The sequence below is a fragment of the Aspergillus terreus genome, genomic scaffold, assembly GCF_000149615.1.
Source record: "Aspergillus terreus NIH2624 scaffold_11 genomic scaffold, whole genome shotgun sequence".
Taxonomy (NCBI): Eukaryota; Fungi; Ascomycota; class Eurotiomycetes; order Eurotiales; family Aspergillaceae; genus Aspergillus; species Aspergillus terreus.
In genome coordinates this window covers 1,423,460-1,447,709 of record NT_165934.1, presented here as the reverse complement: position 1 = coordinate 1,447,709, position 24,250 = coordinate 1,423,460, and the positions used below count along the sequence as shown (strand labels likewise).

Here is a 24,250-nt window from a genome sequence, read left to right as displayed (position 1 = left end):
AACTTTGATACTTCTAAAAAGATCTTATTTCTGTTCTTCCTCCTTAGAATACACCTGTAAAAGACCTTAGCGTCTCAGCAGGTTCACTGACTTGTGACTCCTCCGGACGCCCGCCCTTAGAAGAACTACATCAAATATAACCATCCAACACTCTGGATCTCACAGATATTTGGTTCATTGACGACTCACCACAGCAGTCTGGTCCTATACAGCGCCATAACGACAACCGATGGGTCTATCGGATCGTTGAGCTAGATGTCTATTGATGTTGGAGCGCAGCGAATTCCTTGTAGCCCATTGTAATACTTTCCTTGGAGTTGCTTCCATATATCTTAATCGATTTGGTCTTATAAAGCAATGTTAAGAGGATTCTTATGCAATGATTGTCCCACTGACTCGCGCAGACAAGAGGGATATTATCACAGGGCCAGCATAATTACCTTCTCTTGTGAGCACAATCCTAAGCCAATATGATACTGGTAAATGCAGATAATGCGGGGTATCCCAGTCAGATTTGTCGGAGTTATCATGCCAGTCAGTTGACCGGGCGATCTGGTTATGATCTGCTGCCGGGATGCAGCCGTTGCCCGATATGGCAACTTTTGGCGCAGGTCCAGGTCCGTGACAGCTTCGCCTTGGCCAAATGACGTACACTGTATTCGGCTTTCTCTTGTCGCCAAACATCTCTTCTTTATCCCCACGGCTTTCTATTTCACCCATATGGCACTACTTGTGTCTTTCATAGCTGCGTCCCTAACTATATTGGATCTTTTTCATTGCACTGGCATCGATCATGGCTGACTGCAGTTGTCCTGGACCATCTGACGCATCGCAACACGAGATTAAGGACGACCCGAATTCCTCTCTCGCCGACTGGAAGGAAGGTGATGATATAGACCGGTTCTCGCGGTGGCCAACCTTCGAGGAGCATCTGGCGGACTCACGCGAGTCACAGTTCCACGGGCCGGACAGGAGTCAGCTGGAGCGGTATTTCGTATGTGGAACCTGGGAAGTTCACGAGAGATAAGCCAGGTCAATTCCAACTGACGGGATGTGATCCTACTTAGCACGGGCCACGTAATATGACAAGGCATTCGAAATGGCCAATTGTCATGCGAGTCCAAGGGAGTATCATGCCCCAAATGATTCTACCGTTGATCATTGTTGGGGCTTGGGCAACACTGATTACTTGCATCTCTCACTTTTATCATAACCGTGAGTGGCTCAATAGATACTTGATGAACTCACACTGATTTGGGATTCTGTCTTCTCCGGCGCAAAAGTTGGTATCAATAATATCCTTCTTACGGTGTTGGGTTTCGTGGTGGGCTTGTCATTATCATTCCGCGGTTCAACTGCGTACGAGAGGTAGGTCCCTTGCAAATATGCCTAGGAAAATCAGCCGGTTGAGCAGTTCCTCTGATTGACATGGATAAAGATGGGCTGATGGGCGGAAGTACTGGGCCCAGCTCGTGCAGACCTCGCGGAATCTGGCCCGCCTCGTATGGGTGCACATCAACGAACGGGAGGGAGACCATGGTAAGGTGGATCTTCTAAGGAAACTGTATGTTTTGACCATCATATCCCCTTCTCATGGCTAAGACATGTGTCATAGATCTGCCATCAACCTTATCCTTGCCTTCGCAGTTGCACTAAAACACAAGCTACGCTTTGAGCCCGATGTCGCCTATGAGGACTTGGCAGGCCTCATCGGCCACCTGGACACCTTCGCCTACCAGGCCCATAGCCGAGAAGTGTTGGAGCCACCAGCAAAAACACGGTGGAAGGCTGTAGGAGAATATCTCGGAGTTTCATTCGCCAAGTCGAACCCGCGGAAGTTGGTTAAACGGTCTAAGAAGCCTTTGGGACATCTTCCGCTCGAGATCATTAACCATTTGTCAGCCTATATCCATTCATGCGTGGAGAATGATACACTATCCCCCGCTCAATATCAAGGTCAAGCCAGTAGGTTACAGAATGACGAGACGCTAAGGTGCTACTACTGATTAGGGTGAATAGTGACGATGATATCTACGCTGACCGAGATCTTGACTGGGACGGAGCGAGTGCTAGATACCCCTCTACCCGCGGCGTATAGCATTGCCATATCCCAAATCGCCTGGATATATGTCATGCTTCTTCCCTTTCAACTATACAGCTTCTTACATTGGGTCACCATCCCTGCCTCCACTGGTAAGCTGGCGGTGGTATCGACGTCTGCTGCTGCGTGATCCTAACAATTCTGGCCATAGTTGCCGCGTATATTATTATTGGCCTGCTCGCTATTGGCAGTGAAATAGAGAATCCCTTTGGCGAAGATGTCAATGATCTCCCACTTACCACTTACTGCCGCCAGATTGCCAAAGAACTCGATATCATCACAGCCACCCCGCCTCCAAATGTAGACGACTTTATGGTTCGCCAGGAGAACCTTGTCCTGTTTCCGCTCAGTCAGGATGGCTTTCCTGTATGGAGGGAGCGGACCAAAGAAGACATTCAGGCCGCTCTTTACACCAAGGTGGTTGCGAGTCCCAGCCGAAAGTTTACCATGGAGGGGGATGAATTCAATACCCCGTCTATGACAACGAGCTGGTCCACAGCGACAAGGGGGGTTTGTTAGGTACTTCTAGATTGTCTATTTCGGGAGATGTGATTTGACTTTCAATTGACTGGTGTCATAAATACCACGGGGTTGGAAGTCCATCCATGGCGGATAACAATTCAAACCGCGGAGTGGCATCCTCCAATAGACATGCTTATTCTTTCGGATCCCACTATTGTCCACTCTTCTCCCAGCTATCGCTTGCTCATTCCACTGCCATTTCTTGCCAGATTCTGCCCGCCAGCGATAAGTTGTAGCTAGATCTTTTCGAACGATCCCGGAGGAGTATTCGCGCCGAGAACACCCAGTTCATCCATCACCACGTTGGCAGCAAGGGCACCCTGCTCGATGGCACCCTCAATGAATGACCTCCATCCGCGAGCCCAGTCAGCGCTAGCCATAAGGACATTCCCGTGACGTTTCTGTAGCTCCGCAAGGTACTTGGTGAGAAACCCAGCTGGATACCATGCAGCACCGGCTTTGGCGTAAGGGTCACTGACCCAGTCATGGAATATGACCTTCTTTATACTCATGGGGTGGAATCGTTGCAAGGTCAGCTCCAGCCGCTCTGGCTCTTTGAGGGGGTCGAGGATGCCGCGATTGTCGCCGGCAAATGAGGTAATGCGGGTTGACTTGCCGCCAGCGCAGAAACCATCACCGTAAATGTAAAGAAAGTCACCGGGCCAGGTGCATCCGCGGAGGCCACGAAGGTCACCTTCAACCTCCGCGTGGATCTTGGTGAGGTAGCAAACCTGGTTAATCTCGAGTGCCTCCCGGCGAAGAGGGGAGAGGGGTGGGTCAAACGAGATTGTGGGAAGGACAGCGATGGGGATAGTATTGATGACACGCCGAGCACGGTAGAGCTCGTCATCGGCTGTGGTGATGGAAACAATCCCATCTTTCTCCACGATCGACTTGACGGGCGTTTTGAATGTGTACTGCAGACCATGTTTCACAGCATCGTCAAAGATCCGGCGAGCAAGGGTGGACTGGCCCCCACGAATCTTGTAGAGTGTCCAGATATCTTCGAAAGTCTCAGGGCTGTAGCCCTGAAGAGCCTGCGCACGAATCATCTCTAGGAAGCTAATATTCTCGACAGAGCCCCCGCCGCAATGAGGCACGAGAGACTCGATCAAGGCAAGCTCATCGGCAGTTAGGAGGTGCCGGATTTGCTCGATGCGATCACGGCATGACAGCTGGTCGACGGCTTTGACCTTGTCAAAGGAGATGCGGACGTTGCCGAGGGAGGAGTGCGGAAGAGGGCAGATATCCCGGCCCTCATTACCGTCAATGTTGATAAAGATTCTCCAGGCTCTGGCTGACATCTGTGCGGCCTTTTCCAGGCTGAACTTGCGCGATCCTGAGCCTGTATCGAGCATGAAGTAGGAGCATCCACCATTGTCGGTCCGCGTTAGAGTCACTTCGTCCTGGAGGCCATATCGCTGCATTTCTGCAAACAATCGTCCGTGAACGTGCGAAACCCACGTACCGCCCATTTCGTATGTTGTTCCATCGACTTCGGCACTCCAGGTTCGGCCACCGATACGATCACGGGCTTCGATAAGCAAGGTCTTCTTGCCTAAGAAATATCAGATTAAGCCCGCTTTAATCACCATGCTGACCATCACTCACCAACTTTGACAAGGTCTCGGGCAGCAACCAGGCCAGCGTAGCCAGCACCAATAATGATGACATCCCAGACATGACCTTTGTCTGCGGAGCGAACTTTCCTCTCGGGTTGAATGACAGCATAGGTGTTAAGACCCCCAACCAGGCCATCTCGCTTGGTATAGACATGACCATCTTTGGAGGGCTTGGCTTGGTACGTGGACATTGCGATCGTATAACAAAATGCATATATAATCAAACACTTCGAGACTGCAAGTAGTGTCTATTCCGCGAGGGCATTCACTGCTAAATATCCAAGCAGTTGGCCTTTAGGGCGGGGATGATTGACCACCCGCACACGGTTCATCCACGGGGAGGGGTTGGCCAAACTACTTAATTAGGCACATTCGCGCACCAGCTTCATCCTGCACAACCTGTCTTATTCATCCAATTGTTGCATCATCCCGCATATTTCCAAGAGTTCCAATCCCCGCGGTGGAATATATTATTAAACAATGTACCTATTGTCTACGGCATACGTGGCTAGTTGGACAGACCATATTGTGGCTAATATTCATTTACTTTACCAAGGCAACTCCAACTTCTTCGTTTTTATTAAAAGCACCTAAAGCGACGTTCAAAGCGCTCTACTCGCCCGTCTACCGCAATTGTTGGTGAAATTATGAGCATTTATTATACATTCCCGACGATCCAGACTCTATATGCGTATAGGGATCAGATACAAATCAAATATAGTGTTAAGTAGAGCTTCCAAAGAAGCCCATTACTGTGGCCCATGCATGCGCGGCGTTCTGATATGGTATGCCTACATTTTTTCCCTCCATGCGAATACTATAGGGAGTGCCAAATTGTATCGAGCTCCAGATTGTCGTCAAACGGAACTCTGTGTCCTTGTCTTTGAAGTCTGGTATGAAACAGTGCCATTCGAAGGCAGTTAGATAATCGGAAGTCAGCACACCAACTTCTTCAAAAGTAGCGGACTAAAAAGATTTCACAGCTTCCGTATTCCAGTGGTTCATTCAACCTTTCACTGCAGGGAACTGTAAAGAAAGTACTAGGCTCTCTATATAAGAGTAAGGGAGCAACGCTGAGGGCTTGGTGGGACAGACGGCCCGAAAAGCCGCCCTATTGTTTACCTATTGTTCATTTGCTAGGCCGTAACAGGTGCCCGACGCGACGAAGGAATGTCCCTAATTGGGGGTATGTCCATCAGCACTAATTTCTGACACTGGAGGATGACGATGTTGGCTGGAGCCTTACTCTAGGTTTGCTCTTATTATGAGAAGAGATTCCCAATGTCGGTTTGCCCAAGTATTTCTCCGACATCCTACCAGCGACAAGTATCCAGTGGCTCGATCCCAGAAATTCACCGCCATGACAGTACGCACCTTCACGCTTGGCCATCCACAGCTCGGCAGTATCACTGGCCGCCTGGTCGATCAACAGCACGCCGATGGTCTGCCGGTGACCGAGCCTGTGGTTCATTTCCGTTCCATCCCCTATGCCACCATCCCGGGCCGTTTCAGGCAAAGTGTAGTACTAGATCGTATCCCTGACGACTTTGATAATCGGCCTCGGGGAGACTTCACTGAGTACAGCGCTGCGTGTCCGCAGGTGCCCCAGCCAACAGGACGAGGCAGTGCAACTGGGGGTTTTGTCCCTGGGGAGGAGGAAATCAAATACGATGAGCAGACTTGTCTCAACCTGACCATCTCTGTCTCTGCGAAGGCCTTGGAACGGAATGGATCGCACCCCAAGGGGCTTATCCCAGTGCTGGTCTATGTACATGGTGGTGGCTTCGTCGAAGGAAAAGGCCATGTGAGCGCCCTCCATGACACGACCAAGATGGCTGAACTAGCTGCACAGGAGGGCAATGATGTTGTGATTGTGTCGATTGGATACCGGCTCAACTGGCAGGGGTTTATCACCTGCTATGACCTTCTCGAAGAGGCGAGGGAAAATGGGGAGCCTGCATTTATTTATGGGCTGCGAGACCAGCGCAACAGCTTCCTCTGGGTCCAAAGACATATCGCAGGCTTTGGTGGCGATCCAGAGAACATCACGGCGTTTGGCGAGTCAGGAGGAGCCGCCTCGCTCTTTATGCACGCCTGTTCCGATGTGCCTGTGTTCCGCCGAGTCATCATCCAGAGTGGCTCGGCGAACGTCACCACTAACTGGACACTCGATGAGTGTGATGCACACTATCACCGTCTGTTGTCATATCTCGGAATCGAAGGAGCGACGCGCGCAGAGCGGCTGAAGGCCCTCCGTGAGGTGGAAGTCTCACGCTTGATCGACTTCATTCGAGAGACCAATACCACGGTGATGCCGCCTTTCCTTGGCCCAGAGAGTGGGTTCTTCCCGCAGCAGCCCTTCTGGACCACCCAGGGCAATATTCTAGCCAATTGCCCCTGGATCCATGAGATAATGATTGGAGACGACTCATGTGAAGGACACCAGTTCATGCCCCTGCTGAAGAACATGTACCCTAGCGACTTCATTGCTCAGGTCTATGCCGTTCTCGGTGAGGAGCACGCCCCTCGGTTGCTAGGGGCGTACGACATACACGAGGGGATGGACGAAGGCTTCTTCTGGCAACAGGCGATAGTCTTCTTTGGGGACCTGGTTTTCTCCGAGCCAGCGCACTCTACCGCCATCGCAGTGGCTGCGACAGGTCGACAGCGTATCTACCGATGGCAGTTTGGTCTTCCGAACCCTTTTCCTGGGTCGATGTTCTCCTACACGACGGGCCACCATTTTGTCGAACTCATGTACCAGTTTATGACACTGGCGAGGCGCCTCCCTACGCATCGGAATCATTTCTTGCGGCACCAAGGGGAGCAAATGGCGCGCAGTTGGATCCGGTTTGCCAATGGACTTCCACCGATGCCCGATGCGAAGCCCTACGACCTTGACACAGGCAGCATTATGATCTGTGATATGCAGCATGGTTGGTCAGTGCGAACCAGAGCAGAGGATGAGGAGATCAGCCAGCTTGACCCGTGGGGCCCCCGTCGGTATCGTCAGTGGGAAATTATGAACGAGGCACTGAAAAGAGCAGGGCAGGCCAAGGAAGGCCCTGCGTCAGAGGACGAAAGGATTGGCAAGTCGAGAAACCAGTTGATTCGGTTATTGTCACCAGAGACGATGTAAGACCATGGCAGCTATACATTCTTACAGAGGGAGCGCCACCAGGATGCAGCCTTTTTATGTCATTTACTGGTACACTATGCCTGAGAGCTTCTTTGAAATGAATACAGTGGCACAATACCATGTCCTTCCCAATGATCTGATGCAAGATAGGGTGGGCGCTGTGAGCAGTATAGCATTCACCTTTACTTGGGAGAAAACAATCGCCAAGGGTTGCCATCGTGATAATTCCTTTCTACTGCCAACAGCTATTTACAGCTAGAACTTCACCGTGATCTGCCCTATCCTAGTCAACCACCATCTAGGTCCCTAAACAACATCATCCAGGAAGACCAGCACAGATAGAGAGAGCTCTTTCCCAGCCAGCGCTTCGCTTTCAAGCGAAACTGGTGCTAACCACCCAGCTCACGTCATCGTTAAAAGACCCAGTCGCATCAAATGTGTGAACCCCACCATTGCTTGCCGCATAAAGCACATTGTTGTAATGGCGGAAATAGCGGGTCGGATAGTTCCATGATCGAATGGAGCTCCCCTGGCCATTGAGACCGGACTGCGGGCAAAACGTCGCGTCTTCGTAAAATTGTTTCGTGCCGTCGTTGGCGCTCAGCTGCAGCACGAAGTCATAGTGCCGGATAAAGCTGCCGGGGGTGTCTTTGGATTCAAACGAAAAGCAGGCGCTGTTGGCGAGGCCGGCACGAACGGTCCAGCTGGCCTGTTGCTTGAGCGCGGTGCTGCTAGAGGACGAAACAACCTGTGTGTTGACCGTCGAGCCGTTGTGAGCGAGATAACGCGTGGTGCAGCAGGATGTGGTCGCTCGCAGCGAGATCGAGGAGCCCACAGTCAGCGACGGGCCGCTGGTCAGCGGCGCAACGGCGTATTTCGCAGCGACAATGTTGGCCTGGACCGAGTTTTCGGTTGCATCCGACGGATAGCCGGAAGTCATCACGCCCTCATAGAATGTGCCCTGAGCGCCGATACTATTATCGCCACCAATACCAAGGATGATGGCACCCTCCTTGCTCATGGGGTTGTAGCCAGATGCGTTTGGGCGCGCACCATTGTAGTATGTCGATAGTGAGCCAGACGCCGCGTTCGCACCACGGATAGCCCACTGGTTTGGCTTGCCCTTGACGATGGCAGTGAGGAAGCGATAGGAGACGGACGGGTCTCCAGCGTTGTTTTTAGTGCTGGAGCCCGAGAACAGGCCGTTCTCGAGATCCGCCATGATCCAAGGGCCACTGCCAGAACCTGAGCCCCAAACGGTATTGTCACCGAAGTAGATGGCCTCCATGTGGCCGTTGCCCGTGTCCGTGCTGCTGGTTTCGGCATTTCCATAGTCGAAGCAGCAACCACCGTTGTAATGGGTGCCGTCCAGGACCGCGTACATACCCTCTGGCGCGTCACCTGTGGCCGTACCACTGGCCGCGTTGTTGCGATAGCCAGTGCCAGGAGAGATGAAGACGCCGTACGCCTTCTGGCCGTTTAGCGTGACGGGTGCGCCAATGGCGCTGGCCAGGTTGTCATAACCGTTGGCTTCCGGGCCTTTGAAACCGCCGGGGGGAGCCTGGGTGAGATGATTACCGCGGCCGGACTGGTCGTAAATGATTGTAATGAGGCAGGTCGTGCCGGCACAGAACGAGTCCTGAGCAGCCGCATTCGCGACGCCACCAGCAGAAAGCGGTGCAATATTGGTTGTGGCACCATCGGAGCCGCGCTTCACTTGGTAGAGGGGGCCCGTATAGGCGCTGTACAGAGCACGAGTGGTGCTGTGGGCGGCGACGCAGGGCGTCCCACCAGAGGAGTAGATATCGCAGGGACCAGCAGCAACAAGAGTGCCCGTGCCAACAACACCCAAAGCCGTTACGACAGCACGGTTGAACCCTCGTGGTAACAACATGTTTGATCACTTGGACTGGGGGCAGTCTAAAAGGCACGAGGTGTTTGAGCGGCCACTTGCACAACAGGCACACTTGATGACTGACTGTGTGCACTATCGGGCCTGAAGAATGCCATCTTTTTATATGATTTGACCCGCTTCTCACGATGTCCGCTTGCTAGGTCAACAATGCCACACTCTACTCAAGTGGGGTGGATTTTCCTCCAATTAATAAGTGGATTTATATTGTTGAGTGCGTATTGTACTAAAAGACGCGGTCAGACTGTCTCGGAAGTGGAGAAATAGATACTAGTGTTCAGGAAAGCTTCGTAAAGCTTTATGATCCCATGCAAGTATTGGGTCTGGGCGGATGGAGTTACCTCGGACTGGAATTTCTGCATAGATCTCGGAGTCGGCTACACTAGCCCAGTCGACTGTTCAGTTCGTATACTGTTTACTGTCTAATCTCATTTACACGGAATTTTTCTTCCACCTCTGATGCCGGTGAGGGGCTTCACATGGGTCACAAGGGCCTCTCCGGACAAGACTGCGGAGAGACAGTCCTCATTGACAGGGGTTAGGAGGCCATCTCCGAGACACCCCGCAGGGTGGCAGGTAACATGGGTATATGAGGACTCAAGATGCAGAAACCAATCGACCCTTCTAGGGCGAAGTAAATGGATGTGCCGCCGGGATTTTTCCCCTCTGTACTCGGCAGGAGATAATTAAGCGTCGGCAGCAGTGGACTGTGGAAGAATAGAGTGCCTATCATTGTACTGAACGTAAACAAGCCCGGGCCAGCGTAGGATTGTGGCGCCGGAGTAGTCCACTAGTGGAGACTATTCAAGACTATTTACGCGGGCTCCGAGCGCACAAGAGTCCGATGAACATCCTCAGGGGTGCGGGGCCCCGGAGAAAGCGGCAGATAGAGCATAGTGGCCTCCGGAGTAGATCGAGGCATTATGCAGAGCACTATCGGGGAGGTGAGACTGCCAATCCGGATTCATTCTGACTAGTAGCATAGATTGGTGATGGAATGATATATTTGAATCCGGTGGTATAGTGTCTGCACTGACACTTGAACCGTGGACTCCATTGAAGATATATATTTTGCTCCCGCATCATGTATAGCCGCTGATGCCTGCAAGACAAGCGAAATTCCCTTTATTCCCTACGTAGTACCTGTAATTGTTTCTCGGTTACACACACCATATAAATGGTATTGATAAAGCATTGATTACCACCTAGGTAGGCACCCTACTATCGTACACACAGCATAGCAGCCAGGGGATGTCTCGTTTGGCGCATGTTAAATGACCTCCAATGCCAAATCACACTAACTAGCTTGCAGCGTCCGACCATTGATGGCCAAAAGTTCAACGTTGCTGCAATGAAATGAGTATCAAAGCATGCACTGAGGTCAACGGGTAGAGAACTTACAAAACAAGGGTGGAATTGCCAGGGATGAAGGGAGGCGCCCCCTTGGCCCCATACCCATAATGGCTATAATTTCAATGGTCAGAGTGCCTTGCAGTAATGGTGGAGAAGAATAAAATCTTACGGGCCAAATGTGAGAAGGGCCTTTTCGCCCAAGCTCATTCCCAGGATACCGACATCCCATCCTGTGTCTGCGTCAGTAAAAAGCCGAAATGAGACTGATGGTCTTCATGGACTCGCCTTTGATGACTTGTCCCACGCCCACTTGAAAGGTGAATGGGTATCCTCTTTTTATGCTGCTGTCGAATCTGACACATGGAATAGTCGTTAGTAGTGGACGCTGTTGCGATAAAAGAACTCCGTAACATCCACTTACCGATATCCTCGATTCCACGATCGTGTTGGGTCGTAAAGATATCCGTGGTAGTGCACTGTGACACTGTCGCCCGGTTTGGGATAATCCACCCCATTGCCAGGGCGGATAATCTCCTTGAGAAAATCAATCAGGCCCATCTTGACTTGCACCGGTTGATGCTCAAGGGGAGATGGTGATGATTGTTGCTGGGCGAAAACTTGGCTGTGCATAGATTACATAACCAAACATAGGATAACTAATGCATTCAACTACCCCTTTCCACCAAAGCATCTGCTTCCCCAGACTTTTCAACCACCAAGGCTATTAAATTTAACTAAATATAGTAGATATAATCTTGACGATTTGATCGCGCAGTCAGCCCCGTCTGGCGGTTGGTGGAAGCAATGGAGTGGGTAGATGTAAGCATCGCACCACTCTGTTGATCTATTGGTAGGGTGAGATGAGAACAGTTCTATCGCATATTCTAACCGTATATGGGGAGTTCCAAGTCATTCATTGCATGGAGTAGAAGAGAAACAGAGTATTGACAAGTGATGGAAGTATTCACCCCCAGCGTATTTTCGGTACAACATAGATATTATCAGTCAACACTATAGAGGGGAAACAACCCATAGATGAGGTTCTCCCCCGGGGCCCCAAAAAACAATAGTGGTACAAACTTAGTACACGGGAACCTTAAAGGCAGGGAAAGAGTAGGTCCAGCTATCAATGGACTCCTTGTCATGAACACAATCGAAGCTGGAACTGTTTCCATGCCAGAGGGGACGAGTCGGCCACTGGCAAAGCATCTGGGTCTCACCAGCGTACGTACCAGAAGAAACAGTGGCATTGAGACGACTGGGCTTGACGCCATTCTCGACCCAGTTGATCATGATCTCCATGTTGCTTTCGGGCCAAGGTCCGGGCTGCAGATCATTGGTACCGCAGTGGGCGGCACCGGGGATGAGATAGAATTGGTACCAATCATCCATCTGCTTGAGACTCTCCGCCGGGGTGAGTTTGGGGTACATGACGGAACGAACAGACTGCCAGTAATGCACTGACGAGGCAGCGGGAATGCTGGGATCCGATTCACCATGGTAATGCAGTAGCTTTCCACCAGATGATTGGAAAGTTGTCAAATCCGGAAGGGTGGTTTGCAAGCTGTCCATGTATCGTACCATCCCGATGTTCATCCAGTCGACGAGGGTGTCGTAGGTAACGTTGTCCAGGTTGGAAAGGTTGTCGATGTCCAGCAGCTGTACAAACTTAGTGACATACTCGCCACCAGTAGAGGGAATACTGAGCTCCCAGGAATCCGTGTCGGAGTTGTAGTCGGTGGTTGCATCACTCAGCTCCGAGGCAATCTGCCAGGACAGGTATGCACGCTGGCCCTTGGAGTTGTGCAGTCCGTCGTAGATTGCCTGGGCGACAGCCACGCCTTCCGCAGAGACAGTCCCATTCTGCTCCGGCTGATAGCTGGTGGAGCTCCCCGGTGCCTGGCGCTTGTTCAATCCGCGCTTGCTGAAGCCAAAGCCAAGGGATGTATAATTCTGTTCGGCACAGTAGTATGGCTCGCCGATGATGGAGGACAGGTTGAAGTTCAGCTTGCACAGATCAGTCCGTGACACGACGCCATCCGTGCGGCCATCGAGAGGGTCACAGGCAGCAATTGTCGCATTCACGATCTTGTCCAGCTCACATGGGGGTGGGTAGTAGTCGTGAGTCTTCTCCACAGCAGAGGGATACACGTGATGAACCTGCTGCTGACCAAACCGGAAGGCCGGGGCACCGGTAATCGCACCGTCGTACTCCTCGCCCCATCGCTGGACCTGGCTCATGCCCTCACGGCCGCCGTCGGAACATCCCTCATAGTAGGTGTAGATCTTGGTGTCACCCGAGAGGCCGTAAAATCCTCTAGCCAGTGGCTTTCCGATCTTGGTCATCTCTCCAAGGGCCTGGTACCCAAACATATAGGTGGCATCCCAGTTGATGGACCCGTTGCCGTACAAAACAACCTCATCATAGCTGTTAGAGAAGGCATCGTAGCCAGCATCAGTAGCTCCCCCCGCAGCACCATAGCTCAGACCTCCTGTGGCGTCGCTCGACAGCGAGAAGCCTCCGCCACCGGCCACATAGAAACGGCTCTTGAAGTCGGACGGGCTGGGGAAGGCATACTTGACGACAACCTCGTCTCCTTTGCCAGTATGAGTGTAGGCGACGGTCACGTTGCAGTAGTCGTAGGTAGCTGCGGAGCTCGAGGTGGTAGAACCCATGCCACCGCCGACGGTTGCGTTGTAGACAGGACTGGCTGTTACTGAAGAAGGAATCAGGTTGATTCCGAGTAAGGTTCCATTGGCAGGAATGGCAGCCTGGACATGCGAGACAGTGCACAGGTCCACGAGCGACGTGGCGGTGGCTGTCATCGCCAAGCCTGCAATAGCAGCACAGGCTGATGGACGCATACCGAAAGGTTTCAAAGGGCGAGACCAATGAGTGGAATGAATGTTGATAGCAAAATGGGTACAATGAATGGAAGCCTGAAGAACGAAATGAGAAACTCAGAGAACCAGTTGACCCACGAAGTTCTGTGGTATCCACGGATGGTATATAAAACAACACTACCTCCGATCTCGCTAGATAATGGTCTCCTTGTGGAGCCTACAAGCTGGTATCCAAAACCGTCCATCATCGGCAGTTACGTACCCCCTACGGTGACCTCGGACAATGCCCCATATGGGTACAGTGCTGAGGCTAAAATAGTTTATATCCATTTGCCGTGGGGGTTGCATGTTGTTTCAGTGATATTGCCATTACTCGGTCTAGGCTTCTCAATGGATAGAGCTAGCTACTCGTTAGGCTTCTACCTAGGGGCGGACGGGACGTACAAACAGACATTCGGCATTGACGGCGTGGAGAGGACTGGCCCTCAGCGGCACATGCATCAATAGCCTGTTTGGCCACTGAATCACCTATATTGTCACCGTGCCTCCTCCTGAAAAGATCGGCCTGCTCTATTATCGCTTTATATCTAGCGAGGTCCACGGACCCCCTTTGCACGGCTTATCCCCGAGGTCACTTTTCACCCTACATTTTGATCTCGATCCTATCAGCCATTAGGGATAACCATTGGGACTCGACCACTTGTATGCGAGTTACATGCAGGCCCCTGGTTCATGGATGTCTGTGCTTCCTCGAATGCTAGTCGATCTGTGCACTGAAGTAGCAACGGGTTACATAGTCTTCTCGGAGTATACATCCTAAAATGGTCTCCAATATACGTGGCCGTGTGGACCTCGGACATAGAACAGCTAATAATACTGTTGTCGTCCCGCTTTTCCAATATCAATTTGTTATTGGTGGTCCTCGGGGCATCAGATTACAGTCGGAGATAATAGTGGGGTCTAGCATAGGAGTCTGGTGGACAAGACTATTTGCTAGGATTCAGCATTGAAAGAAGAATGGCCTTATACCCAACCAAGTTTCTTCATGAATAAAGGGCAACGTCAGCTTGTTCACTAAGATCGTATCCGACTACTGCTCAGCCACCGCCAACACGAGCATACATTCCGATCCCCGAGAACCACGTGAAGCTTGCAGGATGATCTCTTATCCGCATGACTCGTAATCTCCGAGTCTTGCCACGGAGTGTTCTGGGGCTCCTCTGTATTCACAGCATTATTCACTCTTCTTGTGTTCAGACAGTGTTGCGTTGAACCTATTATGGTAAGCGTATGCCCTCTATGGTATTTTTTAGGCACATGCCAATTTCATAGGACCGGCCTCAACCCTTGTCCATCCGTCTCATGTACGGCTCAGCGCTGGCCGTTCAAGGCTTCGATGCGTTCGCATTTTTGTTCGTGTCGCCAATCGTCATTCCTAACCGCACAGAGCTCGCCCATCCATTGACACGCTTCTGGATGCGAGTGGCGGGCGTCTCATCCCTCCCTTTCTTGCTGAACGGCTGGTTCCTGAGAAACCACCACATCCGCCATTCCAAGGTCGGAAGGGTAGTGGGAGCATGTTTCGCCCTGCATAATGCCACTCTCGCCACGCTGTATTCGTGGAGTGCTATCCGGACTGACGAGTATACCATCCGACCGTTTTGGTACGTCGTCGCTTGGAGGGCGGCTTGGACTATTTGGTCTGTATGGGGGTTGCTAGCAGCTCCATGAAACGAACTTTAAGGGGGATATTGGAATATGTGTCTTCGGCCGGCCCTTATATCTTTCTGTATGCTCCATGTACTCTCTAAAAATGCAGACTGTTGCGCACTTTAGGTCTTACAATGATAGTAGACAGTAAGCGCGATTTAGTCGCAAAGGTTGTTAAGTCACTGCAGGTACAACTCCCCTCGCTCCAAGCATCACACCTTCTCATCCGCCGGCCTCTCCACTGCACGATCTCGAATATTCAGGTTCTCCGCATACGCATCCACATGGTACGCCTGGAATTTCCGCGTCGGGACCCCGGCGGCAAACATGATGTCGAGTTCCTCGAAAGTCCGACCTTTCGTCTCAGTCAAACGGAAAACCCCCCATACAAACGTTAGAAAAGCAAATGAAAACCAAAAGAACCCAGTCTTGCCGCTCCAGTTCCAAGCGGCAGGGTTCATCATGTACGGCTCAATACTGTTGGCCACCACAATGGCGATGTAATAGGTGTTCCGCGCGAGACAGATCGTCTTTGAACGTAGTCGCGTGGACGAGACTTCCGGGGCGATGGACCAACCCATCGGACCAACAGTGAGGGAGAATGTGAACAGCCAGAGAATACATAATGCGGACTGGGCCCAGACCACATTATTGTTATTCTTCACCAACGTCAAGAACCCGATGAGAATGAGATAGACAGCCATCAGCCCCATGCCGGTGAGGTACATGGACCTGCGCCCAAAACCCTTCATTAAGAACCATGAGAGGACGGTCCCGATGAAGGCAATGGCTGTGCCTCCCAGTCCAAGTTTGTATGCATTAGTAGGGCTCATTCCTGCCTGTTCAAAGAAGTACGTCCCAGAATAAGCAAACTGGCTGCCAGCCAGGACCTGGCCGGCAAATGCCACGCATGCAATTTCAGTACGTCGGAGATTGCTCCCCTTGAAGCAGTCCCAATATGAAGTTCCGGCCTCAATCTCCGACTCTATTTGGTCTGTGTGGATCATCATAGCAACCATCTGTCGAGAGGTGTGCTTGTACTGCTTCGCCAGCAGCCGTTGTAGGGTCTTATCAGCTTCGTCATAACGTTTGTGGCGCACCTGCCACCAGGGAGATTCTGGCATGAAGAATGCGATGGCTAATAGAGGCACGGGCCAAACCCATTGGACTGCGTATGGGATCCGGTAAGACCACTCGTCGGGGCGATTGAGAAGACTTTGCAGTACCCCGGCGCTAATGAACTGACCGATTGCAAAACACATATTTGTATAGGCCGTCAAGTACGAGCGCAGCGTCATCGGCAACAGTTCGGAGGAATAGGCTGGCCCGATAGTCGCAAACATGCCCCATGGTATTCTGTCCATTGAGTCTGTTAGTTTTTATTGGAATGGCCGTGTCACTGCCTCACTCACCCACAGAGGACCTGGCCAGCAACTTGAATCCCCACCGTCTTTCCAAAGAAAGAGACAAAGATAAACGCACACATCGACAACAACCCCGCCATGAATACCTTTCTGAACCCAAAATGCTTGATAAGGTATCCGTTGAGGAAGGCTCCAATAATGCTGCCGGCATTGCTACCAGCCCCAAGTGCGGACTGCCATGATTGTGGGACTTGATAGCCATGGTGTTCAGAATAGTACCGGCCAAATTGACGTTGGAACGCAGGGTATCCGTAAAAGTTGCCGATCAAGTTGGTATCATAGCCTTCCATAATGATTGACATTGAAATTATGATAGACCACATCACAGCCCAGGGGTATGACCGCAAGGCCTGGCGTACCGTCATGGCATGCTCTGACTCATTAGCGGCCTTTGCCTCCTGGATTGTTTTGTCCCATGCGGCATTGCCGGCTGCAGACCCTATGTCCATGTGGGCATGTTCGCTATGAGTTGCAGAAACATGATCCTCGGGGTGTTTCTCTGCCATATTTGGCCAGCACCAATCTCAATATCACAGTTGGGAGCAAACGGAGATAGACAATGAATAGATTGGGGCCTTCAATAGTTGCCGAGGGATCAAGGGGCGTGTAGTTCACACTGCAAGGGATCGAACCCCTTTAAATCCTATCGATGCCCTTGAATTGGCTCGATTCGCTTTGTTCCATCATGTCTACTCTACTAGTCACGCCGGTTAATTATCCACGTCGTCCAACTCCCAAGTTGAGCAAGCGGATCTGACGACCTCCAAAAGAGTGCGGGTTTGGAGGGTTGTGAGTGGTGGATTTCGACCCTTTATTCCCCAGATTCTCCCCGCAGAGAGTCGATGGAACACAAAGATGCGGGGTATAGGGTAGGACGACCATCGGATACAGTAATCATTCGACCATAGCCTGGTTAGTATAGCCTAAGACTGCCTCTAAGACCCGTTTTGTCGGTGCCATGAACAGTGCATGTGGAGACCATAGTGTCATTCATATTGAGCTATCAAATGGACTGGCGATAGGGCGTCGCTCCAACTTCAACCTTCATACATCCTACACAGTCAATCTAAACAGACGAGCCGACAGATTTGACGGAAGCCAAATTGTTAATTTCCCCTCCGATGCAGCCCAGACAGCTTCTCCCGGAAAGCCAACGGGGTACAATAATTCGCTCCGAGCGGTTTGGCTCGGACAACTGGGAATTTTCAGCTCCATCGAGTCCGGACCACCGCGTCTCCATACAGCAACGTAGTGACGTCCTTTCCCCTGTACAGTAAGGCCCAATGCAACCCAGTCATCGTGCCACTGTGGAAGACCCAATGGCCAGAATGCCACCGCCATCCGGAAATCCGTCCGAATAGACCGATAGACGTCCATCCCATGTCTGATAAGTTCAAATTGGTGAGGCTGCAGGAGATCGAGACGACCACTGAGATGAATCCGCCCCAGAAGACTGTTCACAACGGTCATGGCGTTAGTCTCGTCATCCCAGTCCGGCTGGGGATAGGCCCATGTCGCGGCCTGTTCCGGAGTAACAGCGGTGGGAAGTGCAGCTGCAATGGCAGCATACCGATCAGGGTCCTGTTGATCGCTGGTAGATTGCAGCGCGTGAACAGCAAGCATCGCATAGTCCATGCGTTGAGCCCCGCTGGAACAGTTCTCGATAACTAACCCAGGGTATTTCTTGTGCAACTCTGTGACCCAGCTGAGATACGCTCGATTGTGGCCCAACTGGCCCATCCCGGGACCGAAACAGTCGACATCCGTGCCCTGAGTAACCTCGATGTTGTAGTCAAACTTGAAGTATCCAACACCATAGTCTTCCACCAGACGGCGAATGATTTCGTGCATGCGCTCCCGCACTGCTGAATGCCGGTAGTCCAGTTGATACCGCCCTTTCTCCACAATACGCTGGCCGTCGCGTTGGAAAAATGCTTCGTTTGGGAGCTGAGTGCTGACAATGCTCCGTACGCCAATTACTTCAGGCTCGATCCAAAGCCCGGGCGTGAGTCCCCTTTCTTTCAGGGTGGAGAGTAACTGCTTGAAGCCCATGGGAAACCGTTTCTTTGAAGGCTCCCACAAGCCAACATCGTCCCACCATCCGGAGTCGTCAGCGTACCATCCCGCGTCGATAACAAAGTACTCCGCGCCGGCCTGGACAACTGGGTCTATGAGAGCGAGGATCTTTTCATCCGTCGGGTCTCCCATCAGACAGTTCATGTAGTCGTTAAAGATGATCGGTAAACGCTCATGGTCGGGGTGCTTCCACCGTATCTGCCGGCGATACTCGGTCATTGCGGCAAATGCTGCGTCGTAAGACTGCATGACATGACAGAGAGCAACTGGAACCGTGGTAAAGCTCTCTCCAGGACGTAGTCGCTCTCGCCAGTCATGGTCTACTTCGACAGGTCCACCAGCAGCAAGATAAACACTGTCCTTCCAGTCCCCAATCTCCCATCGCCAGGATCCATTGTTCTCAACTTGCCACAGCCATGATTCTGAGTTGTCACGCCGCTTCAGAAGGCCCATGGGAAGATGTCCTTCGGTGGAAAATGACCCCTTGTTTGAGACGGCGTAGTGAGCCAAAGTGCCCCAGTGGTTTTCAGGACGCCCATATACTCCGTAGTCATCAATTCCGAGGCTGGGCAAGTCATGCTCAATCCACTGGGCTTCCCGAAACCAGGAATTATTCGGTACAGAGAGTGTATAATCAGACCACCACTTCTCAGAGCCGAGCGTGAGTCCGCCTAGAACAAGAGAGGTGACCTGAGTGAGAACAACGGGTTCTGCTCCGTTGTTTTGCGCGGTAGCTGTTGCACGCAGGACGGGGATTGAGTCGTAGACAGTAAGATGAGCAGTGACGATGATGTGGATAACATCATCGACAAGGTTCACATCAAGTGTTTGGCTAGCCTCTCCTACACGAATGTGGTGGGATTTGTATTTCAACCGAGTACCGATATATCCCCCCAGCAGTGTTTTGGATGACTTGTGTTTGGCGGTTCCTTCGCCAGCCAGGCGGACTTCCACCAGAGGGGTATATGAATCAGAGAAGTATTTCGACGTCGACTTTTTGGGCACGCTATCAGGAGGTGCAACTTCCTGTAGAAACACTGTGCCGTCTTGATCGACAAGAACAGTCACTCGGAGAGCCTTGCTTTGGAGTTCGATCGTCTTGGACATGTTGTCTTTGTCACTCAATCTTGCTTGTCTCCTGGGTAATCGATGGATGAATCACTGGACACAGATTGAGCATACCACCGGAGTTATCATTCTAGCTATATACCTTCGCAACCCCCCGTTCTCCTTTGGAGATGGAGGGCCTGCGGTAATGGACGCCTCGGGTTGGTGGAAAACCATTGCAGTACTACAACGCCCCCGCATCTTCTCCCCGCAGTCTATCAATTCAGTCATTTCTCTCTGCCAACTCCCGGACACTTCGCTGTAATTGCATACAATGAGGCCAGTCACTGCATGTGAAGCCTGTCGGTAAGCAGTGGACTGTTTCTCGTCGGTTTTTGCTGCTTCCGATCTAATCGTGTACGACATGGGGCAGTTCAAATAAGCGGAAATGCCGACTGGACAAAGAAAGCTCCAAGTGCACGCGGTGTCGAACCCTCGATTTGGCTTGCAGTCTAAGTCAGGCTGGCGCAACAGCTCATCGGAAGGAACCTGTGCCTTTCAGAACATTGCGCAAGAATCACGTTGGGGATGAAGGTCCAGAGAATCCACCTCCACCTCTTGGCCTGCAACAAGAGCTCATCGGCCTGTACTTCCTGCATGTCCACGATACACATCACTCTATATTCCATCGACCATCCGTGGAGCGTCGCCTTCGTGGCGGAGATCTGCCGGAGATCATTCTCTATGGGATGATGGCGCTGGGGGCGAGGTATTAAGAGCCCTACCCATCTCCCGAATTCGAGTTCCAGATAGCTGACTGGATCATGAGGTTCTCAATGAGAGAGGCATTTTCCGCCATCGAACGACGACGACGCGGAGACAAGTTTGCTTCGCATGCGAGAAAGCTTCTCGACCTCACAAACATCTCTGTCGAGACGATTCAATCATGTATCCTCCTCGGGACGATATGCTATGCGGATGCACAAACGAAATCAGAGGCCTTGTATTACTCCGTTGCGATCCGCCTCGCTCTGATCCTTGATTTACCGCGGCGGCAGTGTACGGGTGAAATCGAGCGGCAAGTTAACCTGCGAAGTAAGTCAATGCCGTAATTTTGGTGCAACCTTTCCAGCAATCCTGTCGCAGTCTAACCAACGTGAGAGGGCAGTTTGGTCATCACTATATATGATTGATATCTGGAGCTCTATTGGATTGAATCTGCCCCGTCAGTTGAGCTTTAGAGAGTGTCGTCCTCTTCCAGCAGACGAGGAAACGTTTCTCTCTCTTCGTGATGGCGCAAAGCTCACTGCCAGTCCTCATGGGCGCGGGCTATGGGCTGAAATGGCGGTTCTGTCGCAGATCTGGGCCCAGATCCATGAGTTGAACAAGCAATCTGTTGGAGCAAATATGGACAGTGATGCTCTCAACCACACAGTGGACGATTTGGCTCGGCAACTATACAGCTGGGCCGCTGCTCTGCCCTCCACGCTTCAGGAGACAGCAGAGAACCTGCAGAGGTACACGGCGCTTGGCCTGGGAAACGCCTTTGCTGCGTTACACCTGGGGTATCATTATTATTTTGAGGTTCTTTTCTACCGGTTCCTAGCAAAGGGCGCAGGATCCGACCCAGAGAATCCATCTATCCGGGGTTATCGCCGGCAATGTGAAGAACATGCACTGGCATTTTGTGATCTTCTTTACCGGACTCGGGCGATCGATCAGTGCCAGTGTCTGTACGGCATGGTGGGCCACATGCTTGTCGTTACCTCTACAATATATATTCACATCTTGCTCTTCAGTGATCAGGAGGAGCAAGTGTCCTTGGCCAGGCAGCGGTTGGCCCTGAATTTCGAGATCCTGACTGATTTGCAGAGTTTCTGGGCGACTTTGGACGTTGCACTGTCGCGGTTACAGGTGTTTCACAATGCATGTAATCGGTCCATCGATAAATCGTTTCGGATGGATCAGTGGATGCTTACCTTTATCCTGGAACACGGGAGCTCCGTGACAGAGCGGACCTTTCCTGACTCACCCGGCTTACCCGGCACTTTGCAGGGGTGGTATGCCCAGGAATTCACATCGTGACCCGGGGGTCTAGAATCAGGCATAAGGCGTCCTACCTCTTTGTTCATCGGCTAGGTGGAGGTGATAGTAAGGGATAGATACCGGGGATGGTGCAAATGGGGTGTCATGTGCGAAACGCTGCCCTAGCCCTATGTCTGTCTGTTTTGGGAACCATCGACACCATCTGCTGTGATACATCGGAGTAACCCAGGTAGATCATCTACAGACCTATCACTTTCTATCGTGAAGGAGAGTAAACATCTGTACATCACAGGGTATTCGACTCCCATCCAGTACCCGCAGTCATCCTAATCCATTCTATCCGAACAGCGCTGAAAATATCAACACACTAATCGTAGAAGCTTCTTGAGTACAGCAGTGGCAATTCCATCTATATTTGGCATAAAAAATATGGTAAAATGTCGCGATTAACTAGTTCTGGCGGCAAGACTGTAAGGAAAAGAAACTGTCCTCGGCTATCCGGACTCGGGATAGTTTCCGTGGAACAGCCGCGCAGAGATTGACGTCAGCTGTCCCCAGCAATTAACTAATAATACCAATGTCTCTTCTGCCCCATCCTCACAGAGTACAATACGGAGTATGGAGTATGGAGTACCTAGGATGGACACCTGATGAACATCATCCCGTGATGCGTGATTTTTCCCCCTTTTCTTTACACAATCGGCGTGGTGGAATGCACCATACTGCACCGCCGAACAAATGCCGCACCGTCTAGACCGTGAGATGGATGTTTTTACCTAAGAGCAACCCAGCACATCATAGCGGGCGCCAATAAGCGGCCCGATCAGCAGGGGAAACTCCGGGGTTGCCAAGCAGACTCTGTGGGCAGAGTGGAATCCCATGACTTCACCGGTTTTGCCGCTGTTCGAGCGTTTTCGATGCTTTTTTTATACACGGTCTCATAGTTTTTCTTATATAACATGACGATGCCCGGTGCTGGATATGATTTCCATCAGCCTATACCCCTGGATAGATGCGATCGACCGTCTGTATCTGATGGACCCTCTACCGTGACATAACATCTATATAGATCTTCATCCCCTTTGTTCTCTACTATATCTTCACCATGGTAGGCATGACTCACTCCTTCTATATCTTCACCCCAGCTAACAATCCAGGCCCTCGAATCCTTACCAGCTGAACTCCGCATCCAAATCCTCGAAGAGATACCGGATATTTCTTCCCTCCACAGCCTCGTTGAGGCCTCGCCCGCCTTCCGCACGACATACCTCCGCACCCGAAAGACCATCCTCCACCAACTCTCCACGCGACAATATGGCTTGGTGGATTTAGCAGAGCCGCTGGCTGCCGTAGACTCCGAAGGCCTTCATGCCGAAGCTCCGGGGACTAAAGAGGCCATCATCGCCTTGCTGGATCGTCGGCGTCGCCACCCGGAGGAGTCCCGCGAGACTCGGCTACCGTCGGAGAGCCAATCCATCCAACTGCTGCAACTATACAAGAAGCTCGAGCTCGTCCTGCAGACCTGCTACTCTCAGCTCCCGCAACAGAATCCCACTACCAGCCTCACAGCCCCAGAGAGAGGCCGCATCCTGCGCGCACTATGCCGTCTCCAAACTTACTGCAACATCTTCGGTGCCCGCGAATGGGTCGAACCGCAGCCGAGCATGCAGGATCGTGTTCTCGACCCAAGTCTCCTCAAACGCCGATCGACTACCTGGCATCGCCAGTTCACCATCGATGAGGTGTGGGACCTGTTCTTCCGGACCATGCCCCCATGGGAAGTCGAGGAATTCGGGTGCGTCTGGACGCTCATCCGGCAACAATACGTCCATCTGTTCTCCGCCATTGCCAAAGACTTCCCCCGGAACAGTCCCCAATGGCGCGCTCTGCGGCCAGCCAGCATGCCCCTGGACCCCAGTGAGCTGTTCAACAACCCCGAGAACGAATACAGCATCGCCGACTACGATGACTACTGCAACCCATCTCGTCTCCCTCGGCCCGTGCTTCCTCGCCAAGGTCCTCCAGCAGCAGACCGAAGACGACCGCCGGCGCCTCTTGGCCTGCAACTCCATCCCCGCAAAATCCTCCTTCATGGACCTGATCCGCGTCGTGTCGCAGCCGTTGCCGCTCCTCCCCCCTGCGGATCGCTATGAAGTGCAGAACATCGGATGCATCCTCCCGACTCTTCCTCCCCTCAACCAGCCCGCGCCGGCGTGGAAACAGCACTGGTATGGGAATGCGTCGGTTGACCACGTCATGTTGGCCCCTCGCACTGAAGATCACCTTGGCAATTCTGTCAACGCATATACGTTTGGGTACTCCCCGGGGTGGGAATGCGGATATGCGTTGTGGGATACGCCCCTAACCGCCTCATAATGCCTGTGGGCATCTGCATACGAAGTTCACGACCAAAAAGCTTGTCTCTTTGATACTATACATATTAATCCTGGGATG

General features: G+C 51.9%; 10 protein-coding genes across 10 annotated transcripts; 4 read left to right on the top strand and 6 right to left on the bottom strand.

Annotated features, from left to right (window-relative positions):
• Positions 1-793: 793 nt before the first annotated feature.
• On the top strand, positions 794-2,620 carry ATEG_07942 (bestrophin family protein; the record flags this gene model as incomplete). Its single annotated transcript, XM_001216563.1, has 6 exons — positions 794-994; positions 1,232-1,368; positions 1,439-1,564; positions 1,616-1,965; positions 2,020-2,193; positions 2,253-2,620. The coding sequence occupies 6 exons, from the start codon at positions 794-796 to the stop codon at positions 2,618-2,620; spliced, it is 1,356 nt and encodes a 451-aa protein (XP_001216563.1).
• Positions 2,621-2,859: 239 nt separating this feature from the next.
• On the bottom strand, positions 2,860-4,436 carry ATEG_07941 (flavin monoamine oxidase family protein; the record flags this gene model as incomplete). The annotated part of the gene is made up of 2 exons (XM_001216562.1): positions 2,860-4,181; positions 4,235-4,436. 2 exons carry the CDS (start codon positions 4,434-4,436, stop codon positions 2,860-2,862), a joined length of 1,524 nt encoding a protein of 507 aa, XP_001216562.1.
• Positions 4,437-5,415: 979 nt separating this feature from the next.
• ATEG_07940 (uncharacterized protein) lies at positions 5,416-7,016 on the top strand (the record flags this gene model as incomplete). Its single annotated transcript, XM_001216561.1, has 3 exons — positions 5,416-5,431; positions 5,613-6,786; positions 7,010-7,016. The coding sequence occupies 3 exons, from the start codon at positions 5,416-5,418 to the stop codon at positions 7,014-7,016; spliced, it is 1,197 nt and encodes a 398-aa protein (XP_001216561.1).
• A 741-nt stretch (positions 7,017-7,757) lies between these two features.
• Positions 7,758-9,278, bottom strand: ATEG_07939 (alpha-L-arabinofuranosidase B; the record flags this gene model as incomplete). The annotated part of the gene is made up of 1 exon (XM_001216560.1): positions 7,758-9,278. One exon carries the CDS (start codon positions 9,276-9,278, stop codon positions 7,758-7,760), a length of 1,521 nt encoding a protein of 506 aa, XP_001216560.1.
• Positions 9,279-10,890: 1,612 nt separating this feature from the next.
• On the bottom strand, positions 10,891-11,207 carry ATEG_07938 (FKBP-type peptidyl-prolyl cis-trans isomerase; the record flags this gene model as incomplete). The annotated part of the gene is made up of 2 exons (XM_001216559.1): positions 10,891-11,002; positions 11,071-11,207. 2 exons carry the CDS (start codon positions 11,205-11,207, stop codon positions 10,891-10,893), a joined length of 249 nt encoding a protein of 82 aa, XP_001216559.1.
• A 522-nt stretch (positions 11,208-11,729) lies between these two features.
• On the bottom strand, positions 11,730-13,514 carry ATEG_07937 (putative tannase; the record flags this gene model as incomplete). The annotated part of the gene is made up of 1 exon (XM_001216558.1): positions 11,730-13,514. The coding sequence occupies one exon, from the start codon at positions 13,512-13,514 to the stop codon at positions 11,730-11,732; it is 1,785 nt and encodes a 594-aa protein (XP_001216558.1).
• Positions 13,515-15,415: 1,901 nt separating this feature from the next.
• On the bottom strand, positions 15,416-17,133 carry ATEG_07936 (uncharacterized protein; the record flags this gene model as incomplete). The annotated part of the gene is made up of 2 exons (XM_001216557.1): positions 15,416-16,559; positions 16,616-17,133. The coding sequence occupies 2 exons, from the start codon at positions 17,131-17,133 to the stop codon at positions 15,416-15,418; spliced, it is 1,662 nt and encodes a 553-aa protein (XP_001216557.1).
• Positions 17,134-17,680: 547 nt separating this feature from the next.
• On the bottom strand, positions 17,681-19,810 carry ATEG_07935 (putative Melibiase subfamily; the record flags this gene model as incomplete). Its single annotated transcript, XM_001216556.1, has 1 exon — positions 17,681-19,810. The coding sequence occupies one exon, from the start codon at positions 19,808-19,810 to the stop codon at positions 17,681-17,683; it is 2,130 nt and encodes a 709-aa protein (XP_001216556.1).
• Positions 19,811-20,574: 764 nt separating this feature from the next.
• ATEG_07934 (fungal specific transcription factor domain-containing protein) lies at positions 20,575-21,835 on the top strand (the record flags this gene model as incomplete). Its single annotated transcript, XM_001216555.1, has 2 exons — positions 20,575-20,845; positions 20,919-21,835. The coding sequence occupies 2 exons, from the start codon at positions 20,575-20,577 to the stop codon at positions 21,833-21,835; spliced, it is 1,188 nt and encodes a 395-aa protein (XP_001216555.1).
• A 1,066-nt stretch (positions 21,836-22,901) lies between these two features.
• Positions 22,902-23,949, top strand: ATEG_07933 (uncharacterized protein; the record flags this gene model as incomplete). Its single annotated transcript, XM_001216554.1, has 2 exons — positions 22,902-22,904; positions 22,954-23,949. The coding sequence occupies 2 exons, from the start codon at positions 22,902-22,904 to the stop codon at positions 23,947-23,949; spliced, it is 999 nt and encodes a 332-aa protein (XP_001216554.1).
• Positions 23,950-24,250: the final 301 nt, after the last annotated feature.